This window comes from Typopeltis vanoorti, chromosome 4 (assembly GCF_054136105.1).
Source record: "Typopeltis vanoorti isolate ZY-2024b chromosome 4, IOZ_Tvanoo_1.0, whole genome shotgun sequence".
In the NCBI taxonomy this organism is placed as follows: Eukaryota; Metazoa; Arthropoda; class Arachnida; order Uropygi; family Thelyphonidae; genus Typopeltis; species Typopeltis vanoorti.
Genome location: NC_143552.1, coordinates 40,500,019 through 40,521,865, shown reverse-complemented (window position 1 = coordinate 40,521,865; position 21,847 = coordinate 40,500,019). Strand labels below are relative to the sequence as shown.

General features: G+C 34.9%; 1 protein-coding gene across 2 annotated transcripts in view; it reads right to left on the bottom strand.

The window, feature by feature from the left end:
- HPS1 (Hermansky-Pudlak syndrome 1 protein) overlaps window positions 1–21,847 on the bottom strand; it is a 481,651-nt gene that overhangs the window by 364,557 nt on the left and 95,247 nt on the right. For both annotated transcript variants that reach the window (XM_090391100.1, XM_090391101.1), the window contains exon 3: window positions 15,728–15,849. In XM_090391100.1, the coding sequence (XP_090247226.1) occupies window positions 15,728–15,849 (122 nt within the window). The remainder of the gene's footprint in view (window positions 1–15,727; window positions 15,850–21,847) is intronic.

Below are 21,847 nucleotides of genomic sequence, written 5' to 3'. Positions count from 1 at the left end.
CGGTACGCAGTGAAGAGAGACGGCTCAAATGTGCCGCCATCTCGTGGTCCCTAACACAATATATTTAATGTCTGAAATAATGTGGGTTCTACGGTCGATTTTCTTGAGTTTACAGGACGAAAAACCCGAGTTTCCGGGAGGAAAAACCTGCTTGCCCGTGCCAGAGATCGACTAACTCAGGAACCGGTCGAAAAAAGGCTTAGAAAAATTTCCTCTAGTCGCCAACTAGACTCGAAACCAAGTCTTCCTTCGTGCGGCGGTGTTCAAACACCACATCCGCTGAGCTACACAGGCTCTTCATGTTTATATTTTTTAATTTTTTTCTATTACTGGTTCTTGGTTTAATTCTTTCATAATATCTTCGTTTCTTTTGTGATCAAATAGGGTATACTTTGCAGTTTTTCTTAAACTTCATTTCTGCTGTTGTTAATCTTTGTTTGTCTTTTTGTTTTATTGTCCAGATTTCGCTTCCATACATTAAGACCGGTAAGGCTAATGTATTGTATACTTTTAGCCTGGTTTGTTTTTGAACTAGGTTTGGTTTAAATATAGAGTTAATTACACCTGTTATTTTTAAATATTTTGCAATTTTTACGTTTATATCTTTTTCATTTTCATATGTGATCATACATCCAAGGTAGTTAAATGAATTCACCTGTTCTAAGATCTTGTTATCTATTACTATTTTAGTTCTTGCTGGATCTTGTCCTTTAAAGGCCATAGTTTTTGATTTTTCTGTTGTTATTATCATACCATAATCTTTGGATATCTCATTTAGATTTAAAATAGCTTTCTGCAAGTTATCTTCAGAATTTGTAATTATTATTTGATCGTCTGCAAAGAGGAGAGTGTTTAAGTTAACTGTAGGTGAAAGTTTAATTCCTTGGTGTAAATTTTTACTCCATTTTATTATTATTTCATTTAAGTAGATATTAAAAAGAGTTGCTGAGAGGGGACATCCCTGTCGGACCCCTTGGTTTATCTCTCTTGTATATGATAGCTCGTGATTTAATCTTATTTGTATTTGATTATTTTCATATATACTTGTGATAGCTTTTAGGATATTATTTGGTATTTCTCTTTCTTTTAATATGTTAAATAATATGTTTCTTTTAACTTTGTCAAATGCTTTTTCAAAGTCAATAAATGCAATATGTGTTTCCAAATTATATTCTCTTCTTTTCTCTACTATTAATTTTAAGCAAAAGGCTGGGTCTATACATGATCGTCCTTTTCTAAATCCATTCTGTACCTCTAGAATAAAGTTTTCGGAATATTTCATTAGTTTGTTATTTAAGATTCTGCTATATATTTTGTAACAGGAATTTAGTATACTGATACCTCCATAGTTTTTAGGGTCATCTCTATTACCTTTCTTCATCATCATCATAAGTATCAAGGATTTAGGTCTAGTATAGCCTGTTCCGGCCTTAGAAGTCATCGTTGAATCGTTTAAGAGGACGTCCTGGTTTTCTTTTTCCTAATGGCTTGTACTTTAAGGCTTGTTTTGGTAATCTTTCTGTTTTCATTCTTTAAACGTGTTCCATCCATCTATGTTTATATTTTTTAATTTTTTCAATTACTGGTTCTTGGTTTAATTCTTTCATAATATCTTCGTTTCTTTTGTGATCAAATAGGGTATACTTTGCAGTTTTTCTCATAAACTTCATTTCTGCTGTTGTTAATCTGTGTTTGTCTTTTTGTTTTATTGTCCAGATTTCGCTTCCATACATTAAGACCGGTAAGGCTAATGTATTGTATACTTTTAGCCTGGTTTGTTTTTGAACTAGGTTTGGTTTAAATATAGAGTTAATTACTACTGTTATTTTTAAATATTTTGCAATTTTTATGTTTATATCTTTTTCATTTTCATAAGTGATCATACATCCTAGGTAGTTAAATGAATTCACCTGTTCTAAGATCTTGTTATCTAATACTATTTTAGTTATTGATGGATCTTGTCCTTTAAAGGCCATAGTTTTTGATTTTTCCGTTGATTACCTTTCTTAAATATAGAAATTACCTTTCTTAAATATAGAAATCACAATTACTTTTTTCCATTCTATTGGGGGGATACCAGTTGAGTAAATTTTATTTAAAAATAGTAAGAGTCTTTTTTTTGAATCTTGTTCCTGCATATTTATATAGTTCTGAACATAGCTGAATATATATATATATATATATATATATATAACAATCTTCTATGTATATATATAGAACGATGATACGAAATACTAGACAATAATGTTCTCAGCTGGAGGTAAAGGATAAAAGCTTAGATTACTCTCAATGCTATTGAGAAAGAATGGTTGTATTTGTTCAGAAGTCGCACTAAACTGCCTCAAGCAGTTTCGAATTAATTCATGTATATTGATTGTAGATGCAATTTCGTGCTCTATAGATATTATTATTATTAGACCAGTGAGTCGTTCCTGAGGCATCGTAGAGCGATTTTTTTTTTTTTTTAAGTTTTAATTTTGAGAAACTCGGGGGGAAAATTGCAAAATTATGTAGGATCATCAGCGAGCAGCAGGACGGCTGGACTTATTTAATTTTTTGGTTTTTTTTATTAGTAATCACGGTTTTTACCAATTTTTTTCGAAGGTTGTAATTTTTCCCCGAAACATGTAGCAAAATCTGGCTCCCAGAAGTTCGCCTAATGGTAAAACCGGACCTTTGCATAAGACCCAGCTTTTCTCTTTTTTTGTGGGGGAAGGACCCACCTATTAATCTGCTGATGTTAAAAAAAATTTATTTTCAGTATCGTTCATAACACAATTGTTACGAACAAAAAGCGCTTAGGTTAGGGAGCATACTCATGCATTTTATTGTACTAAAAGTACATAGCTATTTCAAAATTTGCCACCGATCTAAACTAGCTGAAATATCTTTTATAAATATGCGGTCATTTCTTGTTTGTACTGATATGTCAAATAATGATGATGATGATAATAATACTGATAAGAAAAGATGCGGTACTTTCATTGAGTGGAGATTATTAGAATGAAGTAATTTATAATGTACTTTCTTTGAAAAGTGCAGATTTTAGAAAAGTGCACATTATTTTCTGGCTATTAGTGTCAACTGAACATCGGAAATCATGGAAATGACTAACTATAGTGGATTTGTAATGGTTTTGACCTCCTGACTTAGAAGAGTAAACCTGTGATGCACGCAAGCGATCGATCGTAACCACAGCCACATAGGGAGACCACGGCTGCTATGCTAGCTGCCGACGGAGAGAGATACTAGTGTCAGCCGCAAGCAACCGATCGTAACCAGAGGCACATAGGGAGACCACGTCGCTATGCTAGTCTCCGACGGGGAGAGAGAGAGAGAGATACGAGCATCACCATGACGTCAATGTGATGTAACTTCCGCTTCATCCCCCTTCCTGTGACGTCATTTCCAGTAGCGAATGAAGACGAGGTGCCTGCTCACGCATTAATACGTCCGCTGCAGTCTCCCATAGGCTACCATCTTAAAGAACCAGCCGTTTGAAAGGAAAGAGTTCGATTTTCGAAATGGTGCCCATAGCTGGGCACAGAAGTCCAGATGGGGTCTTATCAAGGCTCGATACAGAGGAACAACAACTCGTTTGTCTCTGCATGTTAAAGTATTTTTCAGAAGCCAAGTGATTTGGTGAGCTGTTTTAGTTACTTTTGCAATGTGCCCCCTAAACTTCAACTCCCTATCCACCAGCACTCCCAAATCCCTGGCCTCATCAATCTCCTGGAGTATGGTTCCACCAATGCGATATACTGCTGCTATTCTTTTCACCCCAAAGTGCATTACCTTACACTTTGCCCCATTAAATTGACATCCATTTTTCCTAGCCCAATCCTCCAAACTATCCAAATCATCCTGTAAAATTTTGACATCCTGTGCACTCACAATTGCTCTACCCAACTTTGCATCATCAGCAAACAAGTGAACACTTCCTCTCAGATCCTTTCCAATATCATTGATGAACAAATTGAAAAGCAGTGGTCCAAGAACAGATCCTTGTGGCACACCACTAGTCACAGGCTGTCTTGTGGACTCTACTCCCGAGTAAACCACTCTCTGATATCTCTCCGTCAACCACCCTCCTATTCATCTCACCAACCCTATGTCCATCCCCATATGCTGCAATTTACTGATTAGAATTCCATGTGGTATCCTGTCAAAGGCCTTAGCAAGGTCCAGTAGTATCACTGTAAACCCATTACCCCTATCCAGTTCAGCTGTCACTGTGTTATAAAACGTGAGCAAGTTACTGAGGCATGATCTACCCTTCACAAAACCATGTTGTCCCCCATACAATATCCCATTTTCATCTATCCAATCCTGTATTCTTTTCTTGACTAATTTCTCTAAGACCTTGACAATGATTCCTGATATGCTAATCGGTCGGTAATTTACAACAGCAGTCTTGGAACCACCTTTATGCAGTGAACTATTTTCCCCTCTTTCCACCCGCTCGGGACTAACCCAGACCCGAGACTCAAAGAGAACAATTTCAGTTATTTGGTTGGAGCAGGCACTTGGATCAGGACAGTGAAAAGAATGTCTCAATTATGAGGCACTGAGAAAGTAGTGTGATGTATCCTGCTCATCTCCACTTTGATATATATGATATCTTGTATATATATGTTGCATCTTATTAAACATAAAGGCATCCTATATGTAATAGTTATACCAAGCATATTCCTTTCAGCTCTTCTCTAGCTGATTTTCATTTCTTGAACCATATATTTTGCTAAAATTCAGATCATATGTAATTACACTTAGACACATTGTTTGAAACCTCTGCTCTTGAATCTAATGAGAATATCACTTCTGAAGCCTTTCATCTTCTCAAAAGCTAGATTTAGTTGTATCCTCCTTTATCATTTCTTCTATTCATCTTTGATTTTCATGATTTGTGTGAGATAAATTTATGATCTACTCTTTCAAATCTCCTATTTAGTATTTTTTTTTTGTGTGTGTGTCTGTGTTATACTGTCATTCATCATTACTTCTGCTTAGATTCACAACCAAATTTGACTGAATACTTAAACTAATTCACTTTTTTTATTTCTATATTTTCTGCATATATCACCAAGAGAGCTATACCACTGGCAAAACTAAGATGAGCCAGAATATTTCTGTTAATTTTAACTCCTCCATTCTTCCACTCCATTTTGTGAAAAACTTCCTCTAAGACAAATGTAGTTTTGGTGATATCATATCATTATGATAACAATGACATTTAATGCAGTTTAATTGCAAAGCTGGTATGACTGTATATTTGAAATTTAAGATCGGATGCTTTCTTTGAACTCCTTAAAGGCCAAATAGAGAGGTTAATTATATTCATTTGTCTTTTTTTATAATTTTCCTAAAAGTATAGATATTTCCACTGATATAATAAATAGGTAAACTCTGCTTATGCTGCAATTGCACATACTCAGGCTAATGCATTAATCTTCTATTTTTAATTATTTGTAGCAAACATCATTATAACAAACTGTAAAAGTTCTGAGTAGACATTCATAGATTGAATGCTTTGCTAAAAAGAAAGGAATTCACTATAGCAAACTGTCCATTATAACAGGTTTGCTATAGTTGAGAACTAACTGTGTAACATGCTTTTGTAAATATATTATATATTACTGATGATAAAGTAAATATGCCTTTAATTTTTGATATATTCTTTTCACCTTTTTTGTAAATAATTATTATGCATGCATTGTTCAGTGCTGCTAAATTTTTAAGTAGGGAAAAAGCTTTTCCATGCAGGAAGAGCTGCTATCTTCCCTCAAATTTCATCAATAAAAAGATAAAACTATTATTATTACTTTTACTGTTTTTATTTTATTTACAGGCAGCCCCAGGTTACGGACGACCTGACTTATGGCATTCCATACTTACGAACGGGCTCCCCATAAGGATAATTAATAAGTAAATAATTAAATTAATAATTTGGGAACTAGCTTCTTTCGCATATATAAATAAATTCGCACTTCACTACATTATTAAAGAATCTCTTCTCATTATTTGGAAGTCAAATTTAAGGGCCTGGGTCACACTTGCCATGTTTGAAGATTGGTTCTTAAACTGTTTTATTCCTGCTGTGGAATGTTATTGTTCATCTTAGTTGGCCTTCACCGTAAAGTAAAGGTCATATTTTTACCACCCAACACTACATCGTTACTGCAGCCAATGGACAGGGAGTCATTTCTACATTTAAGGCTATTACTTACGGTGAACATTCCCGCAAGTAGTCAGGGCTACGGAAGATGATGTAATGACCTTGAGAGAGTTCTGAAAGAATTATAGCATCCATGATGCCATCAAAAACACTGCTGATTCTTGGGAGTGTAAAATCTTGTATACACAGAATTTTAGATAAGATTCTTTCTATACCGATTTTACTTAGGAATTCAAATTAATTTAACATACTTGTAATTTTGGTTAATATTTAATTATTGATTTGCTGTACAACAACAAAAGACAAAGAAAAAAATGTCTGAATGAATTGTAACAATAGACTGTTAAGACAAAGAAATATCCCAGACGGGATTAAGAATAAGACCTAAGGCCATCGCACACACGAAGGTCAAGAATGTATGGGGGTTTCCCGCCTTAACGCAGCGATCTAAAAGGTGGAGGGAAAAGACCTCTATGAATACCCAGGGGAATAAAATAGTAGCAAGACCCAAGGTCGATTGGGCAGCATAAAGGGGGGGGGGGGACATCGAGATAGCAAGGGACAGAGGGTGATAGTGGGCACTATCATCCATTGCATAAGGGTGATAGTGCTTGGGTACCTTGTCCATGGCCAGACGTTCATTAAAAAGCTAGGTCAATGGAGCTGTTAGTTCTTTAGCCAATTCTCTCACAGAGAGAGAAGTTTTTTGGAAGAAGGTCAGTCGTCATGAAGAGGGTTCATTGCAGAAAAGGTCAGTTGTAGTTAGCTAGTAGACCGTTTAGGAGGAGAGGTCGTTTCGATGGTCATCACTGGAAAAATTCATTTTCACCCAGTTTATGTTCCGGCTCCCGGTTCAAGTATGTCCTGCCGATTCTAGGTCAAGGGACTCTGTTCCAGCCAACAGACACCCGAAGATGCTAGATGGGTCGTTTATGCAGTGAAGAAAGTAAGTTCCGGATTTCCAGATGTCAAGGTTCCTGATGATCTCCACTTATGGAAGTGTCCTCGTCGATATCGGAAAACGGTGCCCGTGTGTGTGTGTGTGTATGCAATATCGGAAGGAAGATGATAACGATCTCAAGGATCTACTGATGTGGACTAGATGAGTAAATACGATATAAGGTCTATTATATGTGATTTAACTAGAAGCAGAAATTGTGGCAGAGATTGCTCTAGCTGTTTTTTTTTTGTTAGTATTACTTCAGGATTGAAGGCAATTAGCTAACCATTGAGAAATAACTTGCCAAGTTGTGTGAGATAAGGTAGCGTTGTTACAAGGTGAAAGTTAACTTACATAATGTTATTTATTGTCTAAGCCTGCCTGTAGTATAGTATGTGGAGGTCTGTTATGTTGTATGACCTAAGTGTTGGCACAAATATCACCTTAGCCGGTTTACCTGAAGGAGAATTGTTGAACTAGACTGGATAATTTAAGATCTAAGTTAATATTGTTGAGAAGTATAGAGCCGGGAAAAAGATTGATGTGTTATCTTTATTGTACTTTAATTAGCATGAATAAATTGTTTTGTTTGTCAAATAACTTACCTGATTCCTATATACCAATGCACTTCTCATAAAAAGACCGAACCTGTGTGACCTAGGGAGATAAGTAGCCACGACTGAAGAATAGAGTATTTGCGTTGCTTGATATAGTGATAAGTGTAAGAGATATTTCCGTGCTTTGCTGAGCGTTTTTTTCTAATGGAAGGATATTTAAGTCTTATCTGTGATTTCTGATGGCACAGTCATAATAAATAAATAAATTTTTCGGAAATCAATATAGAAAAACACTTACTGTTTAGACAAAGGGATTGACTCCAGCCAGAGGCAATTCCCATGTTATAGAATTTCGTGCACATGATTAAGCATAGTTGCGACATTGAGAAAGGGAGGGGTCTAATTGAAAGAAAGGATTAACTGTATTATTCAAATTAAGGGGATATTAAATCCCACATTGTTTTAAAACCGAATAAGAAACTTAAAGATAGGAATCAGAGAGTTTCATGCCGAATATAGTAAACTATAAAAAAATCAGCGATTACTAGCGTAAGCTAATGCAAGTAGTCCTAGTACGTAGTACAATACCGGGCAACTCATTGCAAAGGTGAGTAATATAAATAGCATTTATATCACCGAAATGAAGCCTGTTGGCTCTTTATATTTAAGCAACTTAACTGTAGTAGACTAAATCAAGCAACGGATTAAGAACAATGGAGTCATGACTGTTAAGTATAACAAGTTAAGTGAGTTGAAATAAACAAGATAAACAAGTACATATTTCGAACAAAGTATACAATCAAAACTTAAGGAAAATAAGTATCACATATATTACAATGCTGCTGATGACAACATTTTACAGGAGGAAGTGAAGCAATCAAACAATTAAAGGGATGTGGAACAAACTGTGTGCTAAATTCTGTAATGATTTTCGTGGCTTCACAGAAGACATTGCTGAAGCCAGAAAAGCTATGGTGGATAGTGGAAATGCACTGCATTTGGACATCAATGAAAATGATATCATTGATGTCCAAATGTTTCTCTATCTCCATAAGGTCATTGATGTTCAATGACCTTATGGAGATAGAGAAACAGCTGACAGAAACACACGAACATGAAGAATCAGAAAATCCAGAGCCAAGAAAGTTTAGGATATAATTAGCTGAAGCCTTTCATCTCATTGAAGCACGATTTGCTAAGCTTGAGGAGCAAAATCCTTACTTTCAGCAGTTTACAAAGGTTTACTGTACAATTAGTGAGAACAACAGCTGCTACAAGGCCATTTATGATGAAAAATGCTATGCAAACAACCCTAGATACCTTTTTCAAGAAACCGACTTCAGTGTTAAGCTTCCCCTCTTCCAGAAACAGAATCAAATCCTGATTCTCCACCACCAGGTCCATCCTCTCTAGCACTATCTCCATCATCATCATCTTCCGATTAATGTTAGCCTACCTTCTTGCCTCAGAAATGCCCCTTCCAGTAAACAGGACAGTGATACAATCTTTAATATCCTTTTTTGAAATTTTTTCCTATCTCCTATCTAAACATTTCATATGAGTTTATTTTTATGTTCTGTTTGTTTGAATTAAAAGAAAGAGCACAACAGTTTCTGTAAGTTATTATTACAGTACATGGGTATTATTATTAATAATAATATATAATAATATTAATAATACTTTAAGGCTCATATGTAGCAATAAATACAGTATTACACTGTATTATTATTGCTACATATGAGCCATTATAGTATTGTTATTATTATTACTACTGCATATGCGCTGTTCATCAGGGATCTGAGTTATGTACAAATCCGACTTAAAGACATTCTCAGTAACATATCTCATTCATAACCTGGGGAATGTCTGTATTTTTTATTTTTGTGGTTTAAATTTTAGATAGGGTTTCATGGTGTTTTGGGGGGGTTTTTTGTGATTAGTTTGCATATTTGTGAAGATTCTATTTAATTTTTTTTTATAATAACTGCTGTACATTTCTCTGTACTTTCAATTAATTCTAATGTTTGTTTTGAAAGTTCATTTTAAAGTTACATAAGAAATAATTCCTCCTATTTCTTAATTTTTGATTCGTGTAAGTCTTGTTCCCTCCTTGCTTTCTGATTCTATTACTTGAAGGTTCTCTTTCAAGGCAACTTTTTATTATTATCTCAGACCACCAGGAAGTCAAGGACTCATTGAGGGAGGTTATACATCACCCAGACCAGCTGTCATACTGTCCTTTAAACTCATTCACAGTGTGATGTACTCACCAATTTCAACAGTCGAACGAACCATTCCACTCGCTCACTGCTCTGTGATCTAATCTGATCATTTCATCAGAGGATGTGATTGTGAGTGGGGGGTTTTGCACTTGCCTCCAGTTTGTGAGTGATCATAAAGTGATCACCTGGGTTGTGGCTAGCCATATGAGACTTCTGTGAGGAAAGGATAAATAAGGAACTACGAGGTTGGTGATTATGAAAAGCTTAGAAGACAGATTGGAGCTATAGCATGGAATGAGGTGTTAAGCAGGCGAGAGATAAATGCTGTGTGAGAGCAGACCAAAAGGTATTTAACAACATCGATATGCGAATGTATTCCAAAGGTCAAAAGACTAAACAAAGTAGGTGCCAATTGGATGAATAAAGGGAGTAAGAATGAAATTTGGAAAAAGAGGATACTGTGTAGGTAGCACAAGATGAATAATGATAACAATCAATTGCATGAGGAGTATAAAGAGCAGACCAGGAAGATGACTCAGTTGGTAAGAACAGCAAAACAACAATATGAACAGAAATTAACAAATCATACCAAGAAAAACCCTAGAAAGTTTTTCAGATAAGTGGGAAGAAGAGGGAAGAATGATCATGGTAAGATGATGTTAATGGATGAAAAATGGATGAAAAATGGTAATGAATACCTTAATGATGTCTTCTGCTGCTGCAGAAGACATCGTTAAGGTATTCAGTCAGCAATTTATAAGTGTTTCATCCTCATCGGGATGAAATCATGGCAGACTTAAGTGTAGAGGACATGGCTTAACTGTGAGTGAACAGGAGGTATATGGGAAAATAAATAAGCTTGATGTCAATAAGGTGATAGGATTTGATGACATATCACCACGTGTCTAAAAAGAATGTTCCAGAGAACTGGAAGTAACATTTGCTTGCCTATTTAATAACAGTCTTACAACAGCAGAACAACTAGTTCAAAGAGAGTGGGGAAAAAGTAAAACTGTTTCACTGCATAAAGGTGGTGATAAGGCTGTGGCTACAAATTATAGGCCAATTTGTATATTTGGAGTTATGGTTAAGGTACTGAATAGATTGGTGAGAACAAAGATACAGAAATGGGCTGATAACAGCAGTATTCTCTGTGGTTGTCAGCATGGGTTTGCTAAAGGGAGATCATGTTTTACCAATGTACTTATGTAATATAACAAGTTGACAAATGTCTTCGACAAGAGAGATGCATATACAGTGGTATACTTAATCTTCAAAAGGTACCTGTGGTATAACTATGAACAAAAAATTACACGATAATCACGGTAATTAATTTTAATGAAATGAAAGTACAGATATTTCGTACTGAAAATAACAGTGCATCAGTATACAGAAACAAGCAAATTAAAGAAGTGGGAATATAAGGTACATACGACAGTTGGTTTACCAATTAAATATGGTTGCTGACTGCTAGAAATTAATAAATAATATTAAAACTATTTTTGATGTTTACATAAAATGAGAATCTCCCAAAGTTTTGGGAGAGAGAGAGAGACAGTCATTCTGATTCAGGTTTGGTTAATGTAAAAGGGCTTTGCCACTTTCTTTGAACAGGTGTTCATATTTAAAACTGCTTCTATGGAGAAGACAAGTTTCATCCCACTGGACATTAGTGTCAATACTATGTTGTGCAACACCAGACTTTTAATATTTCATGTATTCAAATAATATTGATGTTGATTAATTCTTTTTTTCACAGAATGGCCTGTCTGTGTGAATGACATACTTTGGGCAGACAGGCCATTCTGTGAAAAGATTTAATGAACAGCAATAATATATATATATCGTCTATACAAATTGAGCTTTGTATAGAAGAGCACATCAGAGATATCACCAACAGTATAACCAGAGCCTCAGCTTTATTTATCCAGGTGCATTCTTAATTCGTTTGATACTGACAATGACCAATCGACTACACATCCAGTTCATTGGATGTGTAATGAATTGGTCATTGTCAGGATCTAAAATAGATCATAGATCTAAAATGATATATAGATGCTCTGATGAACTTGGAAGAAAAATCTTGTAATCAACAGAAATCAATATTGAACCTTGACCATCTCAATTACAAACCTTACTTTTCTTATTGTTACTCCTCTATTATTCAGCTATGGCGTACTCGAGACCTCGACCTTGTTCACAAATACAACATTGCAGCTAGTCCAAGAATTCATTCAATGTTAACAATCTGTTTTTAATTTAATACTATGGCAGTTGTACACAAGCAATGTTTTTATGTATCTCTGATTTATTTCACCTGTATACTATAAACCTGATGAAGTCTTCTAGAAAAACAAAACTAGTAGTGCTTTTTCAATAATAATTTTTTTTTCTATTTCATCATTTGGCTATATAGTCCATCAAAGATTTACAAAAGACATCGTGGAGGATTACTCTTTATATAAACAGTCTAGTGTGGCTCAAATGGTGCAAATTCAATGATATTTTCCCAAAATTCATTAGTTTTAAGGAAGCCATCAAGATAGAACAAGCAAACAGGATATATTGCAAAGCTAAGCAGGATCTCCATGAATGTATACTTGACACTAAATGTACTCTAGCTCAATTAAATTCCTATAAAGCATCTTTATCCACCTCTTTAGAACAAAGTTCAGAAACTAATATATGGCAGCATATTAAGACTATGCTAAACTCTCAAGTTGAGCATACTCTTAATATGCTGATTTGCTCTTCCCTCACTTGGCATAGTGCATCAAAAGCCTCTAATTAAAGTTCAAAAGGGCAGTCTAGCTATTTGAAGATTTCCTCTCTCTCTTTCTCTTGGTCAGTTTCTTCACTGTGTCTTTTCTACAGATACTTTCTTGGATGCTATTCATGACAATAACATGAACCTTGATATATATCCATTTGCTTTCAGCTGCTTATCCACCAAATCTGCTACTCCCTTTCAAACTTTCATTCTATCTACCTTTTGTTGTGACGTTCTCTTCTTCATGTTCGAATCCGCCATCTTGTTACAAGTCACTTTCATAAAAAAAACAACTAATTGTAAATTGATCACCAATCCAAGGGTAGAGAAATTTCTATTATACTGCACCACTCTATCCTTAGATTAGTCTATATAAAATAGCAGGATCAATTCATAGTTAGTTAGCAGTCTCCTCATTCATTCTGGCCAAGGTATTTTATTTTCCACTTGGGATTCCCGCAAAATTCGAATTTTTATGAACAGTGCAATAAAAAGGAATTCAGGCAAACACAATAATTAGATTAACAAAATAAAACATTTAATATAAGCTATATGACACATACATAAATTCTACCTCTAATTTTAAACAATAGAATAAAGTTAAATATTAGGTCAAGTCAATCACATTAGTTCAATCTTCCAAACATTACATACGCTTTCTCAGTTTCTGAGTCACAAAATTCCTACACTTAATTAAATACAATAGAACTTCCCATCTGAATGGTTTCCACACAGTTCTCAGCTATGCTATATGCTTAAAGAACACCGCAGGCACTAATTGCTGTAAATATCTCTCAACAATTCTTATTTTCAAATTCTCATTCACAAAGAATTTCCACAGTTAAAGTTAGGTTAAATGTAGCGTAACTAACATTCAATTCTTCATACATTGAAAATGATCAATATGTCAGTGCTTACCAGAAACAGTTCCTAGTACATCAATTACGTTGCGAATAACTTTCAAAATATATTTGTTGCACTTAAGAACACATTTATAAGATTTCTCTGCAGTTATAACTAAAACACTATTAATCACGCTTCACGACTATGGATATCAACTGTAAGGTACTTTGATTATCCTTATTACCACTCATTAAATAATTAAACACTGTGCAGTTCTGCTTAGGGCGATTTAGAATTAAGTCGCAATTCTAGATTAACTGGGTTTAATCAGAATTCTTCACTGAACATCCAGTTTCTTCATATTATCTGATTGCGGCATTAAATTCCTTTAATTATCACTGCTGACTTTACTTTCAGCTAACTATAAAATTCACTTTGTCTTTTTTTGCTTATAATTATTATCCCCTTTAACTTCTGCCCTTGAAAACTTTTTATTTACTTCCACCTCTCTAGTTTATACCCTTGCTTCCTTTCACTTCAAAATTTCCGTTCCGACTCCCTCTTTACCTCTATATAATTTTTTTATTATTCTTGTCCTAGCTCATGCTCTGTTCCACTCGCTTCTTCATGCGTCTCCATGACAACAAATAAAATATAATAAAATTGAGCTATTGCATAACTCTAAACTTCTATAACAGAAATAAATAGAGAATATTTACATTTCAATTAATACGCAGTTAAAATTATCAAGTACAAATTCTATAATATTAACATAGTAATAAATAAAATAACTTAATAATATTTAATACAGTATTTTCATTATTAATACATATATCTTTGATTAATTAATTTAATATTAGACAAAATTAAGGTAGTTATATGAATATTTAATTGTAAAATAAGTGATTTACATTAAATAATATTTACAAGTTTTGCCTATGTGATGGAAGATCGTGTTGGATTCTGAAACAAATAATAATTACTTCAATCTCTATATAATCAGAATCCAACACTTTGTTCTCTTGAAGAACAACCTTCCTTATGAAGTAATTCTCAATTATTATAACCTCCAACTTTTCAAAAAAGAAGATCAACAGATTTTTGCTCATAACCCTTACCCACTCACACAATGCATCGATATTCTACAGGTTCTGCAACTGTTCATGTTTGGGAATAATATTTAAAAAAAAAAAAAAGAAATCCTCAGCTATTTCAGATTTGTTCTTATGAGATCAGACTACAACATTCAACCGCATGACCAGAACAATTCAATGTCCCTTATGGAGAACTTCAAACATAATAGGAACAAGATTTTCTTTTTAACAGCATTCAGTGTACTCTCATGATGATAATTAATGAAGTTCACCCATAGAACTTCATTGTTGTGCATCATCAATTTCCTGACATGTACCTTCAAGGGGTGTTCAGGTTACTATGACACCACTGTGTTTAAGTTTATTATTATTAATTCCCCTATCAATAATTTTCCTCCAAATCAGTCTATTACTTGTGAGCACTCCAACATTATCATATTGGAGTGCTTCTAAGGCATTTATGCCAACATTTTGTGCTTCTAAGGCATTTCTGACTAAATCAACCCCCTAGACCTTGGTCTTCACGTGGGTCTCTTTCCTGCAATCTTGGCATCAAATACTGTTTTGCTAACCTTTCTTCACCAATTCTATTTAAGTGGCCATACCACCTTAGATTAACTCAGATTAACTCTGCTGACACATTTTTGAATGCTAATAATGTCAAGTTCCTTTCTAATATCTTAATTTTTAATTACTCTGCCATTGATGCAATCAGTTCACTCCCCTCATTTTTCTCAGGACTCTCATATCTGTGGTCTCTAGTCTTTGATCAAGTGCTTTATTCCATAACTCTCAGATCCATAACTTAAAACTAGTTTAAATACTGTCTCTTGTTCCACTTTGTTGTGTATGCCATAAGCAATTATGCATTGTTTTATGCTTTCAAGAGGTATGGTAGTTGAACTACTAGCAAATATAAGCTATTAGACACTAGTATGTAAAATGTCTTCTCCATTAAAGAAACATAATTATAAAAAAAAAAAGCGAGAATTAACACTATAATATATAAGATGCGCTGGCTACACATTAGAGGCTACACAGTAATGCATCTAAGTTAAACATTTTATTAGTACATAAATAGCAGCAAACAATCTAAGATAATTAGATAAATGCAATTTATGCTTACATGTGAACTGCTAATCCATAGAGAAGCTTTACCATGGCTAAGAATACACCAATCTTTCGCCGTAGAAAATGTAGCCCCTCTTCCTCGAGAGAGCCAATGCCAATAAACAAAAACCCGAGGTACTAATTAAAGAAGGAAAAATAAATAAATCAATAAACTTTTCAATTTGGTAAGAGGTTGCCTTCAATTTTATTTACTTAATTTTTTTAAATTTATATATATATATATAACACACGAGAGGCTTCAAGGCCTATAGCAAATAAATGCTGTCTGTGTGTGTGTGTGGGGGGGGGGGGGGGGACTATGGTCAAGATCAAAGTAATCTGTTGATATTTCTCAAAGAGCTGGAGGTTGTAATCCTTAGGGAATACATCACAAGGGAAAGCTGTCGCAGATGAAATTAAAAATAACTGGAAGTAGCAGGATTGGTGAATCGGCAGTTCAACAGTAAAAGGATGTGGGCAGCTTTTACTCATGTGGCTGAAATAAATTTTAGCAAGAAAAAAAGAAACATAATGGATGTTAGTTCTGCTGAACAGCACCACAGTGTCCATGGAAATATTTGTATAAGACACAATGTGGAAAGCCACTGCACTTCAGACAGTGGCTGAAGAAAGTTTGTGAGAAAGAGGGATTGGCTGTCAACTGAACTGCCCTCTTCTAAAGCACATCAATACTTTTTAAAGAGATTTTAGGTGCACTACTCCAAAGGTGAGAATAAGTATTCCAAGATTGGGTGCATTTAGGATGAGTAAAGAGTAGGACAGATGAAATGTAACATCATGAACAAAAAATTATGCCAAGATTTTGGAAGCCAAGATGAGACCAGAAAAGGCTAGAGGAGTCAGTCCAAAAAGAGACACCTGGTATTGACTGTTCAGTTAGATATTATGAAAGGTAAAAGAAGAAGAACAAGGCATTTTTTTGGGAAAAAAATGTTTAGAAAGCATTGAAGGTAATTAGATTATCACCCCAATGAAAGAAAGTTTGGCGATCAGTGTTTAGGTGTAAAAACTCGATTTAGATTAAAAATATTAAAGTGCTTTACATCAATTTTTACATAGGTCAAGTCCCATGAGAACTGTAAATAACCTTGTTTGTGTCTCTCTATATTTTGTGCTAGATATTATTGTAAATAACCCGTTGAAAATTAACTATATATACTCCTTTAACAAGAAATATTTTAGAGTGTTAAAAAGAAAGGCAATGTTTTGCTGCCGGAAAACATTGTGTAATAGCTCTCTATGAGGGCATAAGAAAGGTTGTTTACGATTTTTGTGTGTATGAGAAAGTGCTTACAAGCTCTGCGCATAAACACCTCCAAAGTCAGATTAAAAGATTCAAACAACTTTCCACTGGCTGGCAACTTACAATCAAAAGAGTGTACGGAGAGAACAAAGAGTGGGTCGAACTTAAAAGAAGATGAAAGAGTCATGCCGAATTCTTCGGGGTTTACTACCCTTAGTGCAAGGACCTGAGATCGCAAAATAAAAGGGGACTGAGAGGAGCATAAGGGGCTTCCAGTCATCAGTAGAGTCATCAGAAGTCTGAACCAAAGCAGTGGTGGCAGAGAAAGGGGTGAGACAAGACCTTGGTTACTAAAGAGGAGAGCCAAAATCCAGGTGCCGAGAGAGCAAAAGGTGAAGCACTGTTACCAAAGAGAGCCAGATCAGTCATCGGCGGGCGGCAGTTACAGTCATCAGCGATTAGTAGCAGAAGTGGCGGCAATTAGAAGAAGTTCCGAAGTCCAGAGGAAAATTTGTCCATATGCTGAAACCTCTTGTATATGTGCTATTGAGTACTGCAGATTGCAGTCAAGAAGCCTGCTAATATCCCGAAGTGATATCGCTGTAGCAAGACACTCCTGAAGGAAGCCTAATACTCGAGATGAAAGAAAAGCCATAAATACTTTAGTAAAAGACTCTTGACTGAATGTGTGATACAGAGCCTCTGTAAGTTACTTCCCTTTATATATTTTCTCTTATAATCTAGGAGATATGTTGTATATGGACTGTTAAGAATTAGTTTAATAGTAATAAGAAGTGTCCATAAGAGTCAATTGGCATGTTAGAAGTTGATATCTATTTGTAAAAATAACCTCTTTGTGAGTAAACTAGAAGTTTAATAAGTTGAATTTGTAAGCAGAGTGTAAATAAGTTTTAGAGTTAAAGAGATTATTTAGTGTTGAAGTGAAAGGGTTCTAATTTTATGCCAAAGATTTTATAGATAGGTAGAGAAGGCAATCTCCCTGTCATTTGATTCATGTATATTTCATATTAATGTAAATAAATGTGTTTTAATTATTTGTTAAAAAGAGTGCTGCCTGATCCTTTATTTTAAAACTGCACTGTTCCTAAATAAATCAGACTTGGGAGCGGGAAACAAATAAAGCATTAAAAGCGCAGTTTTAATACTTAAGAACCACGACTGTTTATGTAAACTCTGTTGAAGGAAGTTACGCCAGTAAGAGAGAGAGAGAGATCTATCTACCAGAAGTTTTATTGAGTCTTATGCCGAATATTTGATATACTGATGGCGCAGTCTGACAAATCAATTTTTCAGTGTTCATAGGCATACGACTAATAAATACGGAAGGTGGAAAAACATAATACACTGTAGAATAAGTGAGAAAGGTCACGAGAGGAAAAGTGCACACTGCTAATTATAATGATAAAGCTAAAGAATAGAGATATAAGAGAATAAAGATATTACAATACAAGTATAGGAAACAACAACACCCTTTGTGTGGTATTTTTTTTTCTTTACTATTATGTATATTAACTATTACACTTTTTTATAATGTTAGTCAAGTTGCTTTTAATTTATCGTTCTACATGTTTCGCCAATTTTTCTATTGGCATCTTCAGGGAATATAAAATTAGTATGCTATATGAAGGTAACAGACTAGGTTATAACTGATGGTTCTAATTCATACAAAAATTAGTATTGTGTGAGACAATGCGCGTGTCTCGGGAATGTGATTTATTTGTTATGACTCATGATGTAATTGTCATGCAAGTTCATTTCTTTGATGTTTAATGATCTAATTAATGCTTTCCAAATTTCTGATAAGGTTAGACCTTGATTCTTGTTTAGGTTTTCAGTTGTGCGGGTGACGGTAGCTGCTTCCTTGAAGGTTCTTGAATGGTAGTTATCTTCTATATAGGGCATAAGGCTCTTATCCCACTCAATGTGATGGTTGGTAGAGGGAAAGTGGCAAGAAAGGCCTGAAATGTCTTGTCTGTTGTTTCTGACCCTATGTGCTTTCCTTCTCGTTTCGAAGCTTCTAGAGGTCTGACCTACATAACTAATACCACATGAGCAAGGTATATACTCCAGAGTACTTGTAGAAAGGATGAGGGTCTTTCAGTGATCTTAAAAATTTCCAAATAGTGTTGACTGGCTTGAATGCTACTCTGATATTATGTGGTTTTAGAAGGTTAGCCAATTTTTTGGATATGCTGCTGACAAACAGAATAGTAATAGTACTGATGTATTGGACGTCATCACGTTGTCTATGTGGTATATCAGTCAAGAGAATCTTGTTGTAGTGTCTTTTGGGATAACCATTTAAAGATAGCTCTCTCTCGATATCGTAGTTAATTCCGTTTTGTCATCTTGGTCTGTTGTGTACTGTATAGCTCTTTTCTTGAGCATATGGATAATGCTAAGTTTCTGAGATATATGATGAGACGAATTGAAATGGAGGTAACGTCCCGTATTTGTAGGTAGGACGATAAATTAAAAGCAACTCGACTAACATTATAAAAAAGTGTAATATTTAACAACACCCTTTATTTACATAGGGCTCTTATTGAAGATGACCTTGAGATGTTTGAACACTGTAGGGTTTGCCATGAGTTGGAGTGGATACCAATGTCATCATCAGTAAGACTGAATAGGGAATCAGGTTGGTGAGTACAAGTCATTCGTGTATATGAATTAGAGCATCGAAAATCTGAAGAAAGACCACCTTCACCATTACACATAGCGATCAACTTGAGGAAAACCTGGCAATCTAATAACAAAAGGAGGCAACAGATGACAATTTGCTGGAAAGCTCTTGATGCCAAACCCTATTAAATGCCATGGAAATGAAATGTCAAATGTAACAACACATGTCCAGAGGTGGGTGATGTAGGAGAGAACTGCTATTCAATTTTGATTGGCAAAATCCAAATCTGTAATCACTCATTAGTTAACAGTTTCCCAGATGTTGAAGTTGACTGTTAATGACCTTCACCAGTACTTTATACAACCCTGAGATGAGAACAATCAGTCAATAGTTTGGTGGAATACACTTATCCCCCCAATTTTTAATTGCCTGAATTATGCGCTTAATATATGGAATATTATTATTATAACATGTGCTTATTTATATGGAATAAGAGAAATTAGTTAAAGCACCAAACTAATTTGCCATCGTATAGGAGATTCCTGAGAAAAATCAGTGGAGTGAACAGATGACATTGGCAGCATCACATTAAAAACAAGGATATTTGGAAAGAACTTGCTATTGTTATCATTGAGGAATTTGTTAGTAGTCCCTTGAACAGAACTGGGAGAGGAGATTAGCAAAACAAGTGTTCTTTGCTGGGTAGGCAGGAAAAAGACTGAGGAAGACAATGTAGAATCTACATCTACTTTTTATTGTATCAGTCCATCTACATTGTAGATGGACTGATACAATAAAAAGTAGATGTAATGATACAATAAACCGTGCCTTAGAAGACAGAAATATAAGATCTGATAATGTTGGAGTCTTGAGAGATAACAGATTAATATGGAGGATAATTGTTGATCAGCAGTTAGTAATGGTGCAACTTTTCACGTAGTACAATCATAATTGTACTACGTGAAAAGTTGTATCCTGTACCTGAGGGTACAAATCTGGAATTTGAGGATGAGGTTCTGTGAAGTCAGAAGACTCATTGTGGGAGATCCATTATTTACATAGTAGCCGTTATTCACACAATACCTATCATACTTCTTAAATTCATTAAGCACTCACAATCACCTCTGGCAATCTATTCACCTACCAAACAAAAAATCTAATCCTAATACCCTTGCTAACCACACTCTTCACTACAGCTGTAATAAATTATTTCATATATATGAGCAATTAAAAGACAAAACTATGAAAATACATAGGACCAGAAAACATCAAACGTATTCTCAATGAAGAACCTAGAGAAAAAGTAAAATATTTCAGGTAAGTAGGCACAAGTTTTAGTGAAGATGGGAAATAAAATATGGAAACAGAGAACAGAATAAGCAAAGTTGGTATAGTGGAGGAGCCGGTTGAATAATTTATACTGAATAATACAGAAATTAAGGACCTCCCAGATGAGTCTTTGACTCCATGAGGTCTTGGGGTGGTAATAATAATAATAATTATCCAAAACACTAAACTGGCAGTAATATACATGACGGTTTTCATGCCAGTTCATCAAAGACTAGCAACCACAAATATAAGAATTCTGATATGAGAAAAATCAGGGAAGTTGAACCAATAACATCAATCGCAGAATCACATTAAAAATGAAGATATTAGGAAGGAACTTGACATTGTTCCTTCCTAATAAGGAAGGCATGTGACAAGTGTGTCTAGGAAAGGAAGAGAGTTGTTTTTTTCTATTTCAATGGTGAATTGGATGTGTTTGTGTTGTTTGTTCAGGTGGCTAAGGAATGTATCTAGTGCTTCGTGGCCGTGACGCCAAATGGCAAAAATATCGTCAACGTATCTGAGCCAAGATGTTGAAAGTTTATTTTTCACTTGGTTAGAATATAATAAATTTAGTTTAATCCTTTATCCAAGTGTGAGCAAACAAAGTTTGCACCTGAAAGTATCTTCAGGACTGAGGTAAGATGGTACACACCAGGGCAACTCGTTGCAAAGGTGGAGCAAGCTACCAATACTCCTGTCTCAGTATCTCCTATAATGCAAAACACATCTCCTTGCGGATATGTCTAATGTTATGCATTAATGGAAGGGCCACTACCACTTGTAGTGGCCCTTCCATTAATGCATAACATTAGACATATCTGCAAGGAGATGTGTTTTGCATTATAGGAGATACTGAGACAGGAGTATTGGTAGCTTGCTCCACCTTTGCAACG